Here is a 19206-nt window from a genome sequence, read left to right as displayed (position 1 = left end):
TTCTAAATAAATCACTGACTGTCACCAGAAAAGCACCCCCACACCTCCTCCTCCATGCTTCACATTGGGAACCAAACATGCGGAGATCATCCGTTCATCTACTCTGCGTTTCTCAAAGATAAATTTGGACTCATCCGACCAAAGGACAGATTTCCCCTGTCTAATGTCCACTACTCTTGTTTATTGGCCCAAGTATGCATCTTCTTATGAGAGTCCTTTAGTAGAGGTATCTCTGCAGCAATTTGACCATGAAGGCCTGATTCACACAGTCTCCTCTGAACAGTTGATGTTGAGATATGTATGTTGCTTGAACTCTAAAGCATTTATTTGGGCTGCAATTTCTGAGGCTGGTATCTAATGAACTTATCCTCTGCAGCAAATGTAACTCTGGGTCTTCCTTTCCTGTGGCAGTCCTCATGAGAGCCAGTTTCATCATAGCACTTGATGGTTTTTGCGACTGCATTTGAAAAAAACGTCAAAGTTCTTGAAATGTTCCAGATTGACTGACCTCCATGTCTTACATTAATGATGGACTGTTGTTTCTCTTTGCTTATTTGAGCCATCTTCTGTATACCAACCCTACCGTAGCTTGTCACAACACAACTGACTCGAACGCATTAAGGAAAGAAATTCCACAAATTAACAAGGCACACCTGCTTATTGAAATGCATTCCAGGTGAAGCTGGTTGAGAGAATGCCAAGCGTGTGCAAAGCTGTCATCATGGCTCGCTACTTTGAAGAATCCCAAATATAGTTTGATTTGTTTAACACTTTTTTGGTTACTACCGGATTCCATGCATGTAATTTCATAGTTTTGGTGTCTTCACTATTATTCTAAAATGTAGAAAAGTTTTTTTTGTTAAAGAAAAACCCCTTGAATGAGTAGGTGTCCAAACTTTTGACTGGTACTATATATTGCATTCATAATTGTATACAAACAAACTGGCTGAGTTGGGAGAATAATCTAACCTGTAGGTATGCAAATATTTCTCTACATTATGAGATATGGAAATTGTTTTCAGGACAGGTTCATGCATTATTCACTACATGGCTAGATTGATGATCAACTGCCTGAACCCCCTCATTCAATGTGACTGCCTACCTGTCATTTGGGGCATGTTATAAAACTGCAGTAGTCAATCATTTGAATAGATACTAGAGCACTGGTGGTGGATGCATCCGGAAGGAAATATACCCAGTAAAACCCTATTTTAGATTGTTAGCTAGGTGTCAATGAACAATAGAACAATTTGAGTGAATATGAAAAGTCCTTACTGGTTAGTGGGCGGCGCTGAGAGCGGGAAGACCACCTCCTCTTCCTCGTATTCTGGTCCATCCTGCATCTCGCTTTCATCCACAGTGCCGAGTCCCCCGTAGCCTGTGGGCAGCAGAGGTGGTGGTGGTAGTGGGGGGAAGACACTGGGCCCGTCTGGACACGCCGAGGTGGGTGATATCCGGCTGCCGGGCCCCTCTGAGGTGGGGGAGTAGCACACACCGCCAATGGTCCCTGAGCTTGTTCCTTGACAAATTGCGTGTCCACCACTACCATTCCCTGTAGCGGACAAGACTGGTCCGGTAATATCTCCTCCAGATACGGGGTAAATCATACTCATATCAGGGAGGGCGTCCGGGGAGGTGTTCGACTGGTAGCGGGAGTTTGGTGCTGATCGCTGGCCAAAATCAGTGACCCGCACTCTGGTCTGATTGGGATAAAACGGAAAATGGGCCGTCTCGGGGCCTCCGCCGCCTGCCACCCCTGTCGAGACAGAGCCCGTGTCCTCACTACTGACCTCCGCAGCTATCATTTTAAGGAAAATGTGTAGAGGGGAATATGTCAAGAAGGGAACCTGCCCTCCCCCTCTAGTCTTGAAGCACTCCTTCACTGTTCGGGTTATTAAAAACACCACCAAAGTTTATTGGAAAACAACACGTTTAGTCAGCTAGCTTAGCTAACGTTAGTCGCTAGCAAAACGCTACTGTAGCTAGCGAACACCGCTCACTCACTAGCTAACTAACGTTAGCTACTGCAGAGACACTTGAGGAGTTCTGGCTAAGTCTTCATTGTTTCATGAATTTAAAGTTCAGTGAGAATTGATGTTTTGAAAATAACGTTTAAATACCTTAAGGCAGAAGCAGATGTCGTATTTATTTCCTTTTTTCCTTGTCCTGCCTGCTCCTTCGGCAGCCAGCAGCCCACTTGTCAGGGAGTGTTGTTTTATTGTCACTGCCTGTGTTAAATCCCGTATTTTTGCTTTTGTTGTTTTGTTCCTACGGAGTTCGCAAACGGTCTCCTCTGTCACCTGAGCCTCTGGTGGACTTAATTTACCCAATGTAGCCCAGCAGGTGAGAAAATTACAGCAATTCTTTCTTGCGTAACTTCTCGTTTCTTTTCTTTCTCGATTACGGGGCTGATGGCTTGACGCCGCCGATGTTCGCTCCCTCCCTCTCTCTCTTTCTCTCTCCCTCTTCTCGCTTGGCGCGTGCTAGCTCACGCGCAGGCCCAGCCAAGCGAGTACCGAGTAAAACCACGACACGAGCTTCACCCATGATATCTGGCATTGTATCCTATCGGTGGTCAAGAAATCTGAAAGAGGTAGTTCTACTCAATTCTACTCTATTATATTCAATTTTTAATCTAGAATAGAATAGTTTATTGTTTTCAGGAGGAAATTATTTTCCACACGCTTATATCAAACAAACCAACATAGGCAATAATTAAGCAATAAGGCCCGAGTGGGTGTGGTATATGGCCAATATACCACGGCTAAGGGCTGTTCTTCGCACGACGCAACGCGGATTATCACAAACACCCGGGCTGCCTTATCGCTATTATAAACTGTTTACCAATGTAATTAGAGCAGTAAAAATAAGTGTTTTGTCATACCTCTGATATACCACGGCTGTCAGTCAACCAGCATTCAGGACACGAACCACCCAGTTTATAAATGAAATGTAGGCCTACTGGTATTTTTTTTATTTATTTAACCCTTATTTCACCAGGTAAATGGACTGAGAACACATTCTCATTTACAGCATCGACCTGGGGAATAGTTACAGGGGAGAGGAGGGGAAGCCTAGTCTTTTCAATAAGACACATTTTGTCAGAAGTATCCCCCCAAATCTATAAATGATTAATATCTCAAAATCTAGAAATTATTAATATATTTATATTTATTATTATTGTTATTATTATTATTACCTTCTGATTTGAAACTCAACCAAGCTAGCACATTTGGTTCATTGGAAGTTGTGGGAGCGTACGTTTTTGGATTCTCATTGGTTCTGGGAACGAAGCCATACGTTTCCTGATCGATAAAACAGAATGTTTTTTTAAACGTTCTGAGAACGAAAGTAAAAATGTAGCCTCTTATGGGAACTTTCATTTTTAGGTTGCAGGGAGTTTCTGAGAACGTTTTACTATGGTTTCTTTCCTGGGAAGTTTTATTAACGTTCTGATCATTTTTTAACATATTATTTGAAGATAATTAAATAGCATTCTCAGAACATTCTCTAAATGTTGTATTTGTATTTTTGTATTTATTAACGATCCCCATTAGCTGCTGCCAAGGGAGCAGATACTCCTCCTGGGGTCCAGCAACATTAAGGAAGTTATATACACAATTAAAAATATTACAACACATTACATTTTATAACCCTTTACCCAATACATGTAGTTTGTTCCCTCAGGCCACCACTCCACTATCACATATTTACAATACAACATCCATGTGTACATGTGTGTAGAGTGTGTCTTATCATATGTGTGTGTGTGTGTGAGTGTGTCTTCACAGTCCCCGCTGTTCCATTAGTTGTATTTTTTTCAGGTTTTTTTACATTTGATTCTACTGCTTGCATCAGTTACCTGATGTGGAATAGAGTTCCTTGTAGCCATGGCTCTATGTAGTACTGTGCGCCTCCCATAGTCTGGACTTGAGGATTGTGAAGAGATCTTTGGTAGCATATCTTGTTGTTCCCAAACTTTGTATAGTCCCGTACCCCTTCAAACATTCAACCTCCAGCTGGGTACCCCTTCTAGCACCAGGTTCAGCGCACTCTCAAATGTTGTTTTTTGCCATCATTGTAAGCCTGCCACACACACACTACATTTATTGAACATAATAATGAGTGTGAGTTTTTGTCACAACCTGGCTTGTGGGAGGTGACAACAAGCTCTTAAGGACCAGGGCACAAATAATAATCAATAATTTTGCTATTTATTTGGCCATCTTACATATAAAACTTTATTTGTTCATCGAAAATTTTGAAAAACTCACCTCAGGTAAATGAGAAGGGTGTGCTTGAAAGGATACACATAACTCTGCAATGTTGGGTTTATTGGAGAGAGTCTCAGTCTTAAATCATTTTACACACACAGTCTGTGCCTGTATTTAGTTTTCATGCTATTCAAATCAAATTTATTTCAAATCAAATTTATTTATATAGCCCTTCGTACATCAGCTGACATCTCAAAGTGCTGTACAGAAACCCAGCCTAAAACCCCAAACAGCAAGCAATGCAGGTGTAGAAGCACGGTGGCTAGGAAAAACTCCCTAGAAAGGCCAAAACCTAGGAAGAAACCTAGAGAGGAACCAGGCTATGTGGGGTGGCCAGTCCTCTTCTGGCTGTGCCGGGTGGAGATTATAACAGAACATGGCCAAGATGTTCAAATGTTCATAAATGACCAGCATGGTCCAATAATAATAAGGCAGAACAGTTGAAACTGGAGCAGCAGCACGGCCAGGTGGACTGGGGACAGCAAGGAGTCATCATGTCAGGTGGTCCTAGGGCTCAGGTCCTCCGAGAGAGAGAAAGAAAGAGAGAAGGAGAGAATTAGAGAACGCACACTTAGATTCACACAGGACACCGAATAGGACAGGAGAAGTACTCCAGATATAACAAACTGACCCTAGCCCCCCGACACATAAACTACTGCAGCATAAATACTGGAGGCTGAGACAGGAGGGGTCAGGAGATACTGTGGCCCCATCCGAGGACACCCCCGGACAGGGCCAAACAGGAAGGATATAACCCCACCCACTTTGCCAAAGCACAGCCCCCACACCACTAGAGGGATATCTTCAACCACCAACTTACCATCCTGAGACAAGGCTGAGTATAGCCCACAAAGACCTCCGCCACGGCACAACCCAAGGGGGTTGGGGGGGGGCGCCAACCCAGACAGGATGACCACATCAGTGAATCAACCCACTCAGGTGACGCACCCCTCCAGGGACGGCATGAGAGAGCCCCAGTAAGCCAGTGACTCAGCCCCTGTAATAGGGTTAGAGGCAGAGAATCCCATTGGAAAGAGGGGAACCGGCCAGGCAGAGACGTTGCTCCAGAGCCTTTCCGTTCACCTTCCCACTCCTGGGCCAGACTACACTCAATCATATGACCCACTGAAGAGATGAGTCTTCAGTAAAGACTTAAAGGTTGAGACCGAGTTTGCGTCTCTGACATGGGTAGGCAGACCGTTCCATAAAAATGGAGCTCTATAGGAGAAAGCCCTGCCTCCAGCTGTTTGCTTAGAAATTCTAGGGACAATTAGGAGGCCTGCGTCTTGTGACCGTAGCGTACGTGTAGGTATGTACGACAGGACCAAATCAGAGCGATAGGTAGGAGCAAGCCCATGTAATGCTTTGTAGGTTAGCAGTAAAACCTTGAAATCAGCCCTTGCCTTAACAGGAAGCCAGTTTAGAGAGGCTAGCACTGGAGTAATATGATACAATTTTTTGGTTCTAGTCAGGATTCTAGCAGCCGTATTTAGCACTAACTGAAGTTTATTTAGTGCTTTATCCGGGTAGCCGGAAAGTAGAGAATTGCTGTAGTCCAACCTAGAAGTGACAAAAGCATGGACCAATTTGAGTGCCGAGAATCCACTCTTACATAGGTACGTGGTTGCAAAGGGCATCCCTGTCTTAACAGTGCGACGTGACAAGGCAGGATACTCTGAGCGCAGCCCAATCCAGAAATCTGGCAGTGGCTTCTGATTAAATTACATTTTACTGAACTGCTTGTTGCAATTTCGATGAGGCTCTCTTGTTCAGATATCGGTAAGTGGACTGGAGGCAGGGCATGAAAGGGATAACGAATCCAGTTGTTTGTGTCATCCGTTTCGGGAAAGTACCTGCGTAATTGCGCACCCAACTCACTCAGGTGCTTTGCTATATCACCTTTGACATTGTCCGTAAACTTGAGTTCATTTGCACACAACAAATAATAATGTAATGATGGATAGACCTGTGTGTTGTCCTTGTTAATGCAGACAGAGAAGAGCTCCAACTTCTTAATCATAGCCTAAATTTTGTGCCGCACATTGAATAAATCTTATTTTTTCTCAATTTCCACCTGAATGACGTGCCCAAGGTAAATTGCCTGTTGCTCAGGCCCTGAAGCCAGGATATATATATAATTGGTACCACTGGAAAGAAAACAATTTGAGGTTTGTATAAATGTTCAGATAACACAGGAGAATATAACAAAATAGATATGGTAGGAGAAAATCCATAGAAAAAAAATCTACCTGATTTTCTTTGTTGAGAGACCATCTTCTTAGAATGTCAAGTGTAAGGTCATATTGACAATTAGCTCCCTGGATGCAATTCCTATGGCTTCCACAGGTTGTCAGCAGTCTATGTTCAAGGTTTCAGGCTTGTAACCTCAAAAACGAATAAGAAATATCAGTTTTAGTACAGGGACAAAGTCTTGGAAATTTGTGTTTGCGCGCGCCATGAAGACAGGACACACCTGCTAAAATCGGTTTCCTATTGAACATACCTCGTTCTCTAAGAAATATTATAGTTTGATTACATTTTAGGGTATCTGTGGAGTAAATAGAAACTTATTTTGATTTGTGGAAACAAAGTTTAGGGGTAGATTTTTAGATTCCTTTCTCTGCATGTTGAACGAGTGGATTCCTCTACTCGATGGCGCCAACTAAACAGACTTTTTGGGATATAAAGAAAGATTTTATCTAACAAAACGACACTTAATGTTTTAGCTGGGACCCTTTGGATGACAAATCAGAGGAAAATATTCAAAAAGTAAGTGAACATTTAATCGCTATTTGTGAATTTATGAAACTTGTGCCAGTGGAAAAATATTTTGATGTGGGGCGCCGTCCTCAAACAATCGCATGGCATGTTTTTGCTGTAATAGTTACTGTAAATCGGAAAGTGCAGTTAGATTAACAATAACTTAAGCTTTCAACCGATATAAGACACTTATATGTACCTACATTTTTAATATCCATAATTTTAAGATTATTTATTTGAATTGCGCTCCCTCCAGTTTCACCGCTAGCGGGACACCTATCCCTAAAAGGATCAAGTTGCTGAGAGTCCCCGTAATCCTAGATTCAGATCATTCAGGCGAGAAAAAACATCACCCAGATAGGCCAGTCATGTGAGAAACTCGTCATCATGTCAGACATGTGTACCCAAGTGGCGTCGGGAGCAACTGCTTGCATGTGCGTGACCACTCCACTACGTCTTCCTGCCATGGCTTTTGCGCCATCAGTACAGATACCAACACATCTTGACCACCAAAGTCCATTTGATGTCACAAAGCTGTCCAGTACTTAAAAAAATATCCTTTCCTTTTGTCCTGGTTTGCAGAAGAGGATGTCTTCCTTACTTGACCCCATAAACATAGTGGACATACACCAGGAGCTGTGCCAGATCTGTTGACTCATCCAGCTGTAACGCATAGAATTCACTGACTTGTATGCGAAGCAGTAATTGTTTCAAAACATCTCCTGCCATGTCACTGATGCGACGTGAAACAGTTTGATGAAGGCATTGTTTGTATGGTTTCTTTTTGCTTTTTCCCCAGCATTGTCCCAGCCATATCAGCGGCAGCAGGAAGAATTAAGTCCTCCACAATAGTATGGGACTTGCCTGTCCTAGCCACTCGGTAGCACACCATATAAGACACTGCTAGCCCGTCTTATTAATGGTGTCTGTTGCTTTTATACATGTCTTACTACTCGAAGGTCGTCTTTATTCTCCCTCCAAAAACTCCCGTGGCTTATTTTTCAAATGTGCATGTTTTGTTTCTAAATGTCTGCACAAGATAGTACTGTTGCACATCTAACACACTGTGGCTGAGGAAAGGCACTACTCCCAATATAAGTAAACCCCAAATCAATGTAGTTCTCATCATATTTGCGCCTCTTCGATGGTCCAACGTCCCTGTCTGTTGTTCGGTGCTTTCCCGGGTAAGGGGGCAGAAGCTCTTCGGCTGCACCAGATTCACAACTGTCAGTGTCCATGCTAGCTGGGCTAACAACAAATGTAGAATTACTGATGCTAGCTTTGCATGTGTTCGTGGAAGCAGAACAACTTGTGTCGTCGACAGGTGCATGTGTAGTACTGCTGGTAGTTTTCGAGCAATCGGAATGAGCAGCAGCTACGTTTGGCTACATACGGACCATTAGTGGAATTCCCACGAGAGAGTAACGGTTAATGTGATTGGATGTTCATTATTTGACTAGGCTACCTGTATTTGACATTGTGTTGTTATTTCGCTGAACACTAGATGGTTTAATTTCATTTTTGGCAGTGAAACGAGGCTACTCAGGCGAGAATAAAACCTCACCCAAATGTATAGCCCCGATGGAAAATATAGATGGACTGTTTGAAAATCTGAAGAATTTAAATTTTTTTGAAAAACATGTTTTAAATTTATTATAAAAAAGTGAATCACATTTTTATTTGACGTACTCCCGACAGCATTGCGCGAACCACTGGGGGTAGTCATTGTCTCCTCCACTTTGAGCCATGAGAGATGTACACGCATGTTATTAACATTAGCTCTCTGTGTGCATTTAAGGGCCAGCCTTGCTTCCCTGTTCTGAGCCATTTGTAATTTTCCGAGGTCCTTCTTCATGGCACCAGACCATACGACTGAACAGTAGTTCTGGTGCGACAAAACTAGAGCCTGTATGACCTGACTTATTGATAGTGTTGTTAAAAAGGCAGAGCGGTGCTTTATTATGGACAGACTTCTCCCCATCTTAGCTACTGTTGTATCAACATGTTTTGACCATGACCGTTTACAATCCAGCTTTACTCCAAGCAGTTTAATCACTTCAACTTGCTCGATTTCCACATTATTGATTACAAGATTTAATTGAGGTTTAGGGTTTAGTCAATGATTTGTCTCAAATACAATGCCTTAGTTTTTGAAATATTTAGGACTAACTTATTCTTTGCCACCCATTCTGAAACTAACTTCAGCTTTTTGTTAAGTGTTGCAGTGATTTCACTCACTGTAGTAGCTGATGTGTATAGTGTTGAGTCATCCGCATACACAGACACACAGGCTTTACTCAAAGGCCAGTGGAATGTCATTAGTAAAGACTGAAAAAAGTAAGGTACCTAGACACCTCCCCTGGGGAATTCCTGATTCTACATGGATAATGCTGAAGAGGCTTCCATTAAAGAATGCCCTCTGTGTTCTGTTAGACAGGTAACTCTTTTTCCACAATATAGCAGGGGTTGTAAAGCCATAACACATACATTTTTCCAACAGCAGACTATGATCGATAATGTCAAAAGCCGCACTGAAGTCTAACAAAACAGCCCCCACAATCTTTTCATCATCAGTTTTTCTCAGCCAAACATCAGTCAACAAGTGCCATGCTTGTTGAATGTCCTTCCCTATAAGCATGCTGAAAGTCTGGTTGTCAATTTGTTTACAGTAAAATAGCATTGTATCTGGTCAAACACAACTTTTTCAAAAAGTTTACTAAGGGTTGGTAACAGGCCGATTGGTCTGCTACTTGAGCCAGTAAAGGGGGTATTTACTGTTGTAAATTACTATTGTGTAGCAGAATTACTTTAGCTTCCCTCCAGTCCTGAGGGCACACTTTCTAGTAGGCTTAGATTGAAGATATGGCAAATAGTAGTGGCAATATCGTCCACTATTACCCTCAGTAATTTTCCATCCAAGTTTTCACTTCTTCCACATTCACTTTACAGAAGAAAAAATTGCAATGCTTGTCTTTCATAGTTTGATCAGTTATAGTTCGATCATTAAAAGTAATTGTCAATATCAGTGGGTTTTGTGATGATTCAATGAATGATGGAGCTGAGTTTTCCTTTTACCCAACAATTCATTTAAGGTTCTGCAAAGCTTTTTACTATCATTCTTTATATAATTTATCTTTGTTTCATAGTAAAGTTTCTTCTTTTTATTCAGTTTAGTCACATGACTTTTCATTTTGCAGACCTGCACAAGTCTCCTAGCCAGTTATGGAGGACTAAAAGTCTGCTGAAACGTTCAATGCCAAGATTTCGGGAGGGCACAGGGACAGATATTATGGGGTGTTTGTTGGTGTCAAGCAGAGACCCAATCAGTTCTTTAAAAACATGTATTTCAACTTTTTATTCAGGAACTGAGACATTTCTCACCATTGAACTGCCCAATACAATGGCCAGAGAAGGGGATGGAGAAATCCACCCATTCCTACCCATCACACAATTAGTTCAATCTTTCACGGGCCCACGAGAAGTAGGATAGCATACACCCTGTTCTCCCAGTGATAGGTCCAGACCTCGCACAGCAGGCAATGCCCTGTCAGATCCAGAGAGGGAAAGGAGCCGAACTCAATGATGACGCCATTGCTGGAGTCAGCGTAGTTGGAGTCAGCACAACCGTCGCAGGCACAGGCAGTCCTAGTGATGAAGGCTCAGGTACAGTAGATCAGGCACCAGTGCAGCGAAGCTATTCCTTATGTCAATCTGCTCTGAATCCGCTGAGCAGCATGCTGCTGCCTTCAATTTCCACAACTTGTGACATGGGACCTGCGCTGATTGGAACAATCCTCTTGCTGATCTCCATCTACTACACTACAAGCTGGAGGAGAAGAAGCAGATGGAGCCAACTTCGTTGGCAGACAAGTTCCAGGTAGCACAGGCCATTCGGATAGGGACAGATGACAAGGAAGGGATACATCCATCAGGCCCGAGCGGCGACCAGCCAAAGGGGTTGAGAACGAGAAAGTTACAAATACGTTTTCCGCATAAGTTTATGCAGAATTGAAATTTGCTTTCTAAGGATAGCCACCTCATTTCTGTAATCCTCTGCAAGCAAACAATTGCCGCATTGGAACTCTGGATTGTCAACCCTGTCCCGGACAAGAGCGTAATTAACACAGCTGTTACTGCGCTGGAAGTGTTTCTTAGCTATTCCAGGTGAAGCGGGCTCCATTGCAACCTTGCTGGGTAGTTGGTAGCAGGTGTTAACACAAACATGAAAAAAAATGTTTATAAACAACTGGCCGAAACAGCAGGTCGAGGCACAGGAGGCATCTGAGTTTGTGAATGTTTTAACATAAATTTCAAGGTTATTTGGAGGTTTTTGAGTAACTTCCTTAAAACTTTCACTGAATGTTTCAATAAGACTTTTAAATGCACTGCTTTAATAACTGTTTTGAACTCGAAGCACAAATAGGACACATGGAAATTAATTTGCTTAGGCATTAGTATGCAAACACGTATTTTTTTGTGACACAGCGTCAGTGAGATGAAAAGCTATGGGCCCTGTTTCAGAAAACGGGTTTTGTGAAAACTCAGTCGACTCACAGTTGAAGGAAACTCTGGGGTTTCGGTTTCAGAAAGAAAATTCAGATGAACTCCGAGTAAGTGTTACTATGGCAACATACTCTGTGAAGTTAACCTGCCAGCAAGCAGGTTGTCTTCAACTAACCCAGAGTTTCTCCTCCTCTTTAGCTGAAGCCTACAGACTGAAGAAGGTGTCAGACATGGCGTGTCCTTTTCTTGAAGAGCCAGTTGATATTACAGCACAAATACTCCGCAGAGTAATGTGACTCTTGCACTGAAGCGTTTACTGTACACATTTGTGGTGTTCCCAAGTCACAGACCCACGAGACTCAAAGAGTTCTAGGTATCAGTCTAAGCAATAATTTATTTAGTACGAAGCTTTGGGACTTGAAGCACTAATCAGTTAATTTGATATATTTTAGGGTTTCCCTGTGTGATTGGCTGCATATATGGTACTCATATTCCTACCACAGCTCCTTCAGTAAATTAAGGAGATTATGTGAATAGGAAGTCTTTCCACATCATTAATGTGCAGGTAGGCCTCAATAGTAGTCTTAAGTATTCCAAATGAAATATACTTCACAATACAGCTACTACAACTAATTAGTGTTCTGCACTGTGAAGATTATATGTGATGCAGCCTATATCATCAGCAATGTGGAAGCAAAGTGGCCTGGGTCTGTGTATGACTCTGTCAGCGCCGTGTGTATAGGTGGCAGGGAAGTCAGGCGCAGGAGAGTCAAAATGGAGTGTAAATGGAGTCTTTTAATAAATGTCAACAGAACATGCTCCATAACACTAAAACGTACAGACATGAAAAACATGGGTACGAGGACCGGTCGCGCACCAACACAACAAATAAACAACACTGACAATAAAACAATCTCTGACAAAGACATGAGGGGAAACAGAGGGTTAAATACACAACAGGTAATGAATGGGATTGAAAACAGGTGTGTGGGAAGACAAGACAAAACCAATGGAAAATGAAAAATGGATCAATGATGGCTAGAAGACCGGTGACGTCGAACGCCGAGCACCGCCCGAACAAGGAGAGGCAACGACTTCGGCAGAAGTCGTGACAGACTCGCACATTTTTGTGAGTGTACACTGACCGCTAGATTTGCCCATGGTGAGTTATACATCTGTATCCTATTATAATCAATATTTTGTTTCCGCCTATTGCAACTGAAAATATAAACTTGTATGATCATAGGAGAGTTTGATGGTTACCTGCTCAGTGACAGAGGGTACCCCTGCCAGCCCTTTTTGCTGACCCCTTACCCTGATCCTGAGCCCATCCCGCAGCAACGTTATAACTTGGCTCACTGCAGGACACGAGCCAGGGTAGAGATGACCATTGGGATGCTCAAGGCCCAGTTCCAGTTCCTTCGTAGGCTCAGGGTCACCCCACTAGCCTGTTCAACCTCTCTTTCGTGTAGTCTGAGATACCCAAAGATTGGAAAGCAGCTGCGGTCATCCCCCTCTTCAAAGGGGGGCGGACACTCTTGACCCAAACTGCTACAGACCTATATCTATCCTACCCTTCCTTTCTAAGGTCTTCGAAAGCCAAGTCAACAAACAGATTACCGACCATTTCGAATCCCACCATACCTTCTCCGCTATGTAATCTGGTTTCAGAGCTGGGCATGGGTGCACCTCAGCCACGCTCAAGGTCCTAAACGATATCTTAACCGCCATCGATAAGAAACAATACTGTGCAGCCATATTCATTGACCTGGCCAAGGCTTTCGACTGTCAATCACCACATCCTCATCAGCAGATTCTATAGCCTTGGTTTCTCAAATGATTGCCTCGCCTGGTTCACCAACTATTTCTCTGATAGAGTTCAGGGTGTCAAATCGGAGGGCCTGTTGTCCGGGCCTCTGGCAGTCTCTATGGGGGTGCCACAGGGTTCAATTATTGGACCGACTCTCGTCTCTGTATACATCAATGATGTCGCTCTTGCTGCTGGTGAGTCTCTGATCCACCTCTACGCAGACGACACCATTCTGTATACTTCTGGCCCTTCTTTGGACTCTGTTAACAACCCTCCAGACGAGCTTCAATGCCATACAACTCTCCTTGCGTGGCCTCCAATTGCTCTTAAATACAAGTAAAACTAAATGCATGCTCTTCAACCGATCGCTGCCTGCACCTGCCCGCCCGTCCAACATCACTACTCTGGACGGTTCTGTCTTAGAATATGTGGACAAATACAAATACCTAGGTGTCTGGTTAGACTAAACGCTCCTTCCAGACTCACATCAAACATCTCCAATCCAAAGTTAAATCTAGAATTGGCTTCCTATTTCGCATCAAAGCCTCCTTCACTCATGCTGCCAAACATACCCCTGTAGAACTGATCATCCTACCGATCCTCGACGACGTCATTTACAAAATAGCCTCCAATACCCTACTCAATAAATTGGATGCAGTCGATCACAGTGTCATCCGTTTTGTCACCAAAGCCCCATATACTATCCACCACTGCGACCTGTACGCTCTCGTTGGCTGGCCCTCGCTTCATACTCATTGCCATACCCACTGGCTCCAGGTCATCTACAAGACCCTGCTAGGTAAAGTCCCCCCTTATCTCACCTCGCTGGTCACCATAGTAGCACCCACCTGTAGCACGCGCTCCAGCAGGTATATCTCTCTGGTCACCCCCAAAACCAATTCTTACTTTGGCCGCCTCGCCTTCCAGTTCTCTGCTGCCAATGACTGGAACGAACTGGAAACACTTATCCCCCTCACTAGCTTTAAGCACCAGCTGTCAGAGCAGCTCACAGCACCTGTACATAGCCCAAACTACTACCTCTCCCCTACTGTATTTATGTAGCTCCTTTGCACCCCCATTATTTCTCTCTACTTTGCACATTCTTCCACTGCAAATCTACCATTCCAGTGTTTATTTTTTACTTACTATATTGTATTTACTTCACCACCATGGCCTTTTTTTGCCTTTACCTCCCTTCTCACCTCATTTGCTCACATTGTATATAGACTAATTTTTTCTACTGGATGTTTGTTTTACTCCATGTGTAACTCTGTGGTATGTGTCAAACTGCTTTGCTTTATCTTGGCCAGGTCGCAATTGTAAATGAGAACTTGTTCTCAACTTGCCTACCTGGTTAAATAAAGGTGAAATAAAATACATTTAAAAAAAAGGGCGTGTGACATGTGTGATTCTCCACAACATTAGAGAACAATGTCCTACTCAATCAGTGAATGATCCTGACCACCCCGCTGACGCACGAGATGGAAGAGCAGTCAGAGGCACAATATGCTGCCATCATTTCTGATTGACCCATCATGTCCCCAGTGTCAAATAAAGACAGTATTCCTTTTTATGAAGTCTTCTTTATTTTCTGCAAGTACAAATGCAGTACAGTAGTTAATATTTGTTATGTTGCTCAAACAAAACTGATGTTCTAGCAGTTGTATTTCTATTTTTATCTTTTACATCTGCAGCCTTGGTCAATTTCTAGATTTCATTTTGTTTCTCTAAGTACACCTTGCACAGTGGTTTCACACGGAGCTATAGGAACACAAAAAAATGACATTAAGTTTCACAGTGCCAGGTCTACTTGGGTTCATTGTAAGTCATGGGCCAATGCTGAACAACATCTTACTGAGGTAAGTTGAATCGTGGAGGTGGATGGACCCTCTTCCTCATTGTAATTTACAGAATTGCTCTGTTAGAGAAAAATAAGGTGCAAGTTAAATTATGGTAGAACACTATCAACAGTTAACTGTTATTTAAGGTGTAAACCTCAATAAGCCTCACTGTATTTCCCCCCCCTCTTTGTTGCAGCTGACAAGGTGTCTTCATCCTCCTGTAATGAAAATGAACCATTTTGGGGTTGTACTGTTGGGGAATAATCAGAATTAGTTGGTAACATAGGTAAGATGTTTTACATTCATCATATGTTTGTAAGTTACTTCTCATCAGAATGTTTATTTTTGTATAATACTGTGGCCGGGTTTGCCGTCATCTGTTCTCTGTCAGGACTAAAGTTACTTGGGCCGCAGAGAGGGGAGAGGTCAAGCGTGTATCTCTTGGCTCCACAATGTCTGTGTGCCAGTCAATGTGTCTCTGTGATCTTGTCAAGGAGGGGTGGATTTGATATATGCCTGTTGATATGAGGATTTGTTTTATGGTTCTGAGTTTGAGGAAAGAACATAGTTTAGGAGACAAAGCTGAACTATAAATTATGGCCAATGCTGTCTGGCTGTGTGTCTTTGTTATAAAGGATCTCAGTTGCAATGTGTAAGGGACTCTCAGAGAATTCATTTATAGACACTGAATTGATCTGAGAGTCACAGGGTTGTGATGGAGCTCATATAATTAAATATTGACTTAAATATGCTCTCATGACTTGGTAAATACAGGACATTTCCACGACAGTACTCTAACCCATTATGAAAAATCTGGGGAGTATTAAGAGTACTTAAAACTGCATGGAGGTCAGTTATGGCAGAAGGCTCCACCAGACATTACACCATCAGTAACTGGTAGAAGATTAGACAGTTAAATAATAACTTTACCCAGAAGTGCCCCACCTAATTTGAATTTAGTGTTTACAACAGTGTGCAGGCCACATCAATTTTTCAAATATATAACACTGAGTCACCTTAAAATGGATTATGATCTGAAGGACAACTGAGAATCTGAAAAAGTAACAGCAGTCAATTACAAAGAATTGTACCGATACAAGAAACTCAGTGTGTCAAGTTGTGTCTAAGATGGGTGGGAGCGTCACTGAGGTAACACTGGCAAAAGGATGAATGTACATATACCGTTAATTTGAATAACTAACCTTTTATGTAGGCCTTTCTGGGGGGTGGTTGGGTCAGATGAGCTTCCTCCAGAGACACCTTCAGCAATAGGTCACCCACTGTTTCGATTGAGGGCCCCCACCGTTTTTCCGTCCCTCAGCCTTTTTTGTATTGGCTATAATGGAGGTCAAATCTGTCCAGTAAGCACACATTTGGAGACTTGTATGTATAAAGGCATTTAGGTGTTACTTTTAACTAGACAATATTAAATACTTGGTGTTGAGATGGCTGAAAATGTTACTTTTTTGCTTAGAAAATTTCACAAACTACTTAAATATATCAAATGTTGAATGTAATCTCTGAATGCTGTTTAATTCGGTAGGGTAGGCTAAACATCAATTGGTTGTAATGAAATTACACCTTACCTGTTTGAAGGAAATTTTTATATTTCATATTCAGTTGCTGCCAAGTACATTTTGTGCCTGTTGGGTTGCACCTGCATAAATGTTAACACACACACACACACACACACACACACACACACACACTATAAATGATGAATAAGTGGAACACTCGAGATAAAAAATAAAAACAATTCAATGAACACTCACGCATTGACTCGGTCAGGAATTTTCTGCCACGCCAGCTCACATTCTTTTTCTGCTGCTACTGTATTGTTTTTTCTCAAATATATACTCATATTCCGCATACACATTCATTAATACATAACTCCACTGGGGAGAAGTAGGAGGTTTGAGCCCTTTTCTCTCCTGTTTCCATGATGAATCATGTTATCTGCGTTCTATTGAACAGGGCTTTTTATCTCCTCATGCGTGTACTTTACTCAGGGTTGATTGAACTAATTGTTATCACCTGTTCTGAAACTGAAAACTCTTGAGTTTGACAGCTCAGAGTTAGTCAACCCAGAGTTCAGGTTTAAACCTGCTTTCTGAAACAGGGCTCTGATCTTCTGTTGTCTATCGATGGAACTATTCCACTGCAACACCAGGATGGAGCTAGCATACGCATAGAAAACTGTTCATCAGTCTATTCAAACAGACCCCATTTCAAAGGAAACAAGCACTCATTAATATCAGATGTGGCCAATTTAAGTGTGATCACACCTGAACACACTTAAAGTTACAATCACTTTTTGGGCGACCTGACCAAATTCGCATAGAAATGTGTGATCTGTCATTGTCATCGAAGGCCAGTCTTAGAAGTGGTAGATCTGTTCTATGTAAGCAATTTCATGCTTAAATTTAGTTTTTTAGTCTTTTACTTTCAGTTTTGAACTCCAGCTTCAAACAGCTAAAAATACAATATTTTTGGTTATGGAAAATATATTTCACAGCGGTTTAGATGGTACAATGATCCTCTACACAATCACTGCTTGTTTTGTCACATAAACTATTAGAATTTTAGCAACCTGGAAATGGCAGGGTGATTTCTGCATGGTATATGGTATTTTTACCTAGATAGAGGATAGAGAGAGTTTTGTTGAAGCTGAGAATGGAATGTATCTGTCCTTAAATTATTTTTTAGAACGTTCTTTGAACGTTACTATTGTTTTCTTGTCTTCTGAGAATGGAATTTATGTTTTTAAATAATATTCTTAGAATGTTCTCTGAATGTTACTCAAGTGTTCTGAAATTCCCACATAAGAATGTTCTCTGAACATTTTGAGAGCATGACTATATATTGAATCATGAGGAAACCAGTAGAAAAAGTTTTGCAGAAGTACTGACATTCCCACAGAAGAACGTTTCTTAACATCTGAATGCAAAATAACCATAGGACAAACTCACTCTCACCCAGCTCTAAGAAACATATGGCTCTCAGAATGTTATGTGCCAGCTGGTTATGGTTCATGTGATATGAGGGATGATGGTCTTTACAAAAATCAGTAACATTGCTATTATGCTTTATGGCAGTTGTCATCAGGTGTTACAAATAGTAGACTACAAATATCTGTTGAGCTTGAGGATTCTTTTTTGAATTTGCATTGATATTGTGTTCCTCGTCTTTCCTTAAAAAAAAGCTGCCATCTTAGTGAGTTTCTCTTTCATTGTTTTTGACAATTTGAGCTTCCCCATTCTCTCTGACCATGCCTGAGTGGATGTTTCCCGATTTGACTAACAAAGCATAAATGTAATGTAGTCATGGGAACCGGGAAGCTGCTGCCTGAGCATCTGTGTGTCATCTCATTTAACCCGTGCTTTGATCTGATAGTACTGCAAACTCCCCCTCTAGTCATCCTTCTAATGACCATGTCAATACACATTAGCTAAATGTCTGAGTACCATGTCGTTTAGGTTATGGCCATGCACTTAATTACGTAGGCCTGAACATTAGGCATCAAAAACATGCTCTATCTAAAAAATGTATTTGACAAACTATGCTGTTGAGGTTCAGACACCACATTTTCAGTCCTCAATGTCTGACGTGATTATGTTTACTGCCATCATCTAGACAATGTTTTGTTTCAAATAACCCCTCAGCAGCAACTAGGCTAGTCCACCATACTTTCTCAGACACTAGGCTGTTTTATCAATTTAACTTTAGAGTGCCGTAGATCTGTAGAAGCATAGAGGAGCTAAAAGGCCAAGTGTGATTAATTTTGACAGGAAGTGCAGGCCAGGTGTGAGGTGACATCGAATACCTTTCTCACCCGCTCGGCGGGATGTGATTGGCCTAGTGGCATACACTGTGCGACGGCCACATGCTAAGTTGGAGGAAGTTGCCTCAAGACATTGATCTTAGGGCAGTTTTGTGTCTTTCTCCCGAATGGTTAAGAATAGGATTTGTGTAGGTAAGCTGTTCTTTAATCTTCAACTTTTACCCGGAGTGACAGGCT

General features: G+C 42.1%; 1 protein-coding gene across 3 annotated transcripts in view; it reads right to left on the bottom strand.

Moving 5' to 3' along the window:
- The window catches only part of LOC139410659 (ras GTPase-activating protein 1-like), a 48288-nt gene extending 45833 nt beyond the window's left edge, over positions 1 to 2455 (bottom strand). For 2 of the 3 annotated variants that reach the window (XM_071156026.1, XM_071156027.1), the window contains exon 1: positions 1276 to 2455. In XM_071156026.1, coding sequence (XP_071012127.1) covers positions 1276 to 1805 — 530 coding nt within the window. In that variant the 5' untranslated portion in view covers positions 1806 to 2455. The remainder of the gene's footprint in view (positions 1 to 1275) is intronic. The other variant, XM_071156028.1, reaches the window with a different exon arrangement.
- Positions 2456 to 19206: the final 16751 nt, after the last annotated feature.

The sequence above is a fragment of the Oncorhynchus clarkii genome, chromosome 6, assembly GCF_045791955.1.
Source record: "Oncorhynchus clarkii lewisi isolate Uvic-CL-2024 chromosome 6, UVic_Ocla_1.0, whole genome shotgun sequence".
In the NCBI taxonomy this organism is placed as follows: domain Eukaryota; kingdom Metazoa; phylum Chordata; class Actinopteri; order Salmoniformes; family Salmonidae; genus Oncorhynchus; species Oncorhynchus clarkii.
The sequence above is the reverse complement of the archived record's forward strand: the minus strand, read 5'-3'. Positions and strand labels throughout refer to the sequence as shown.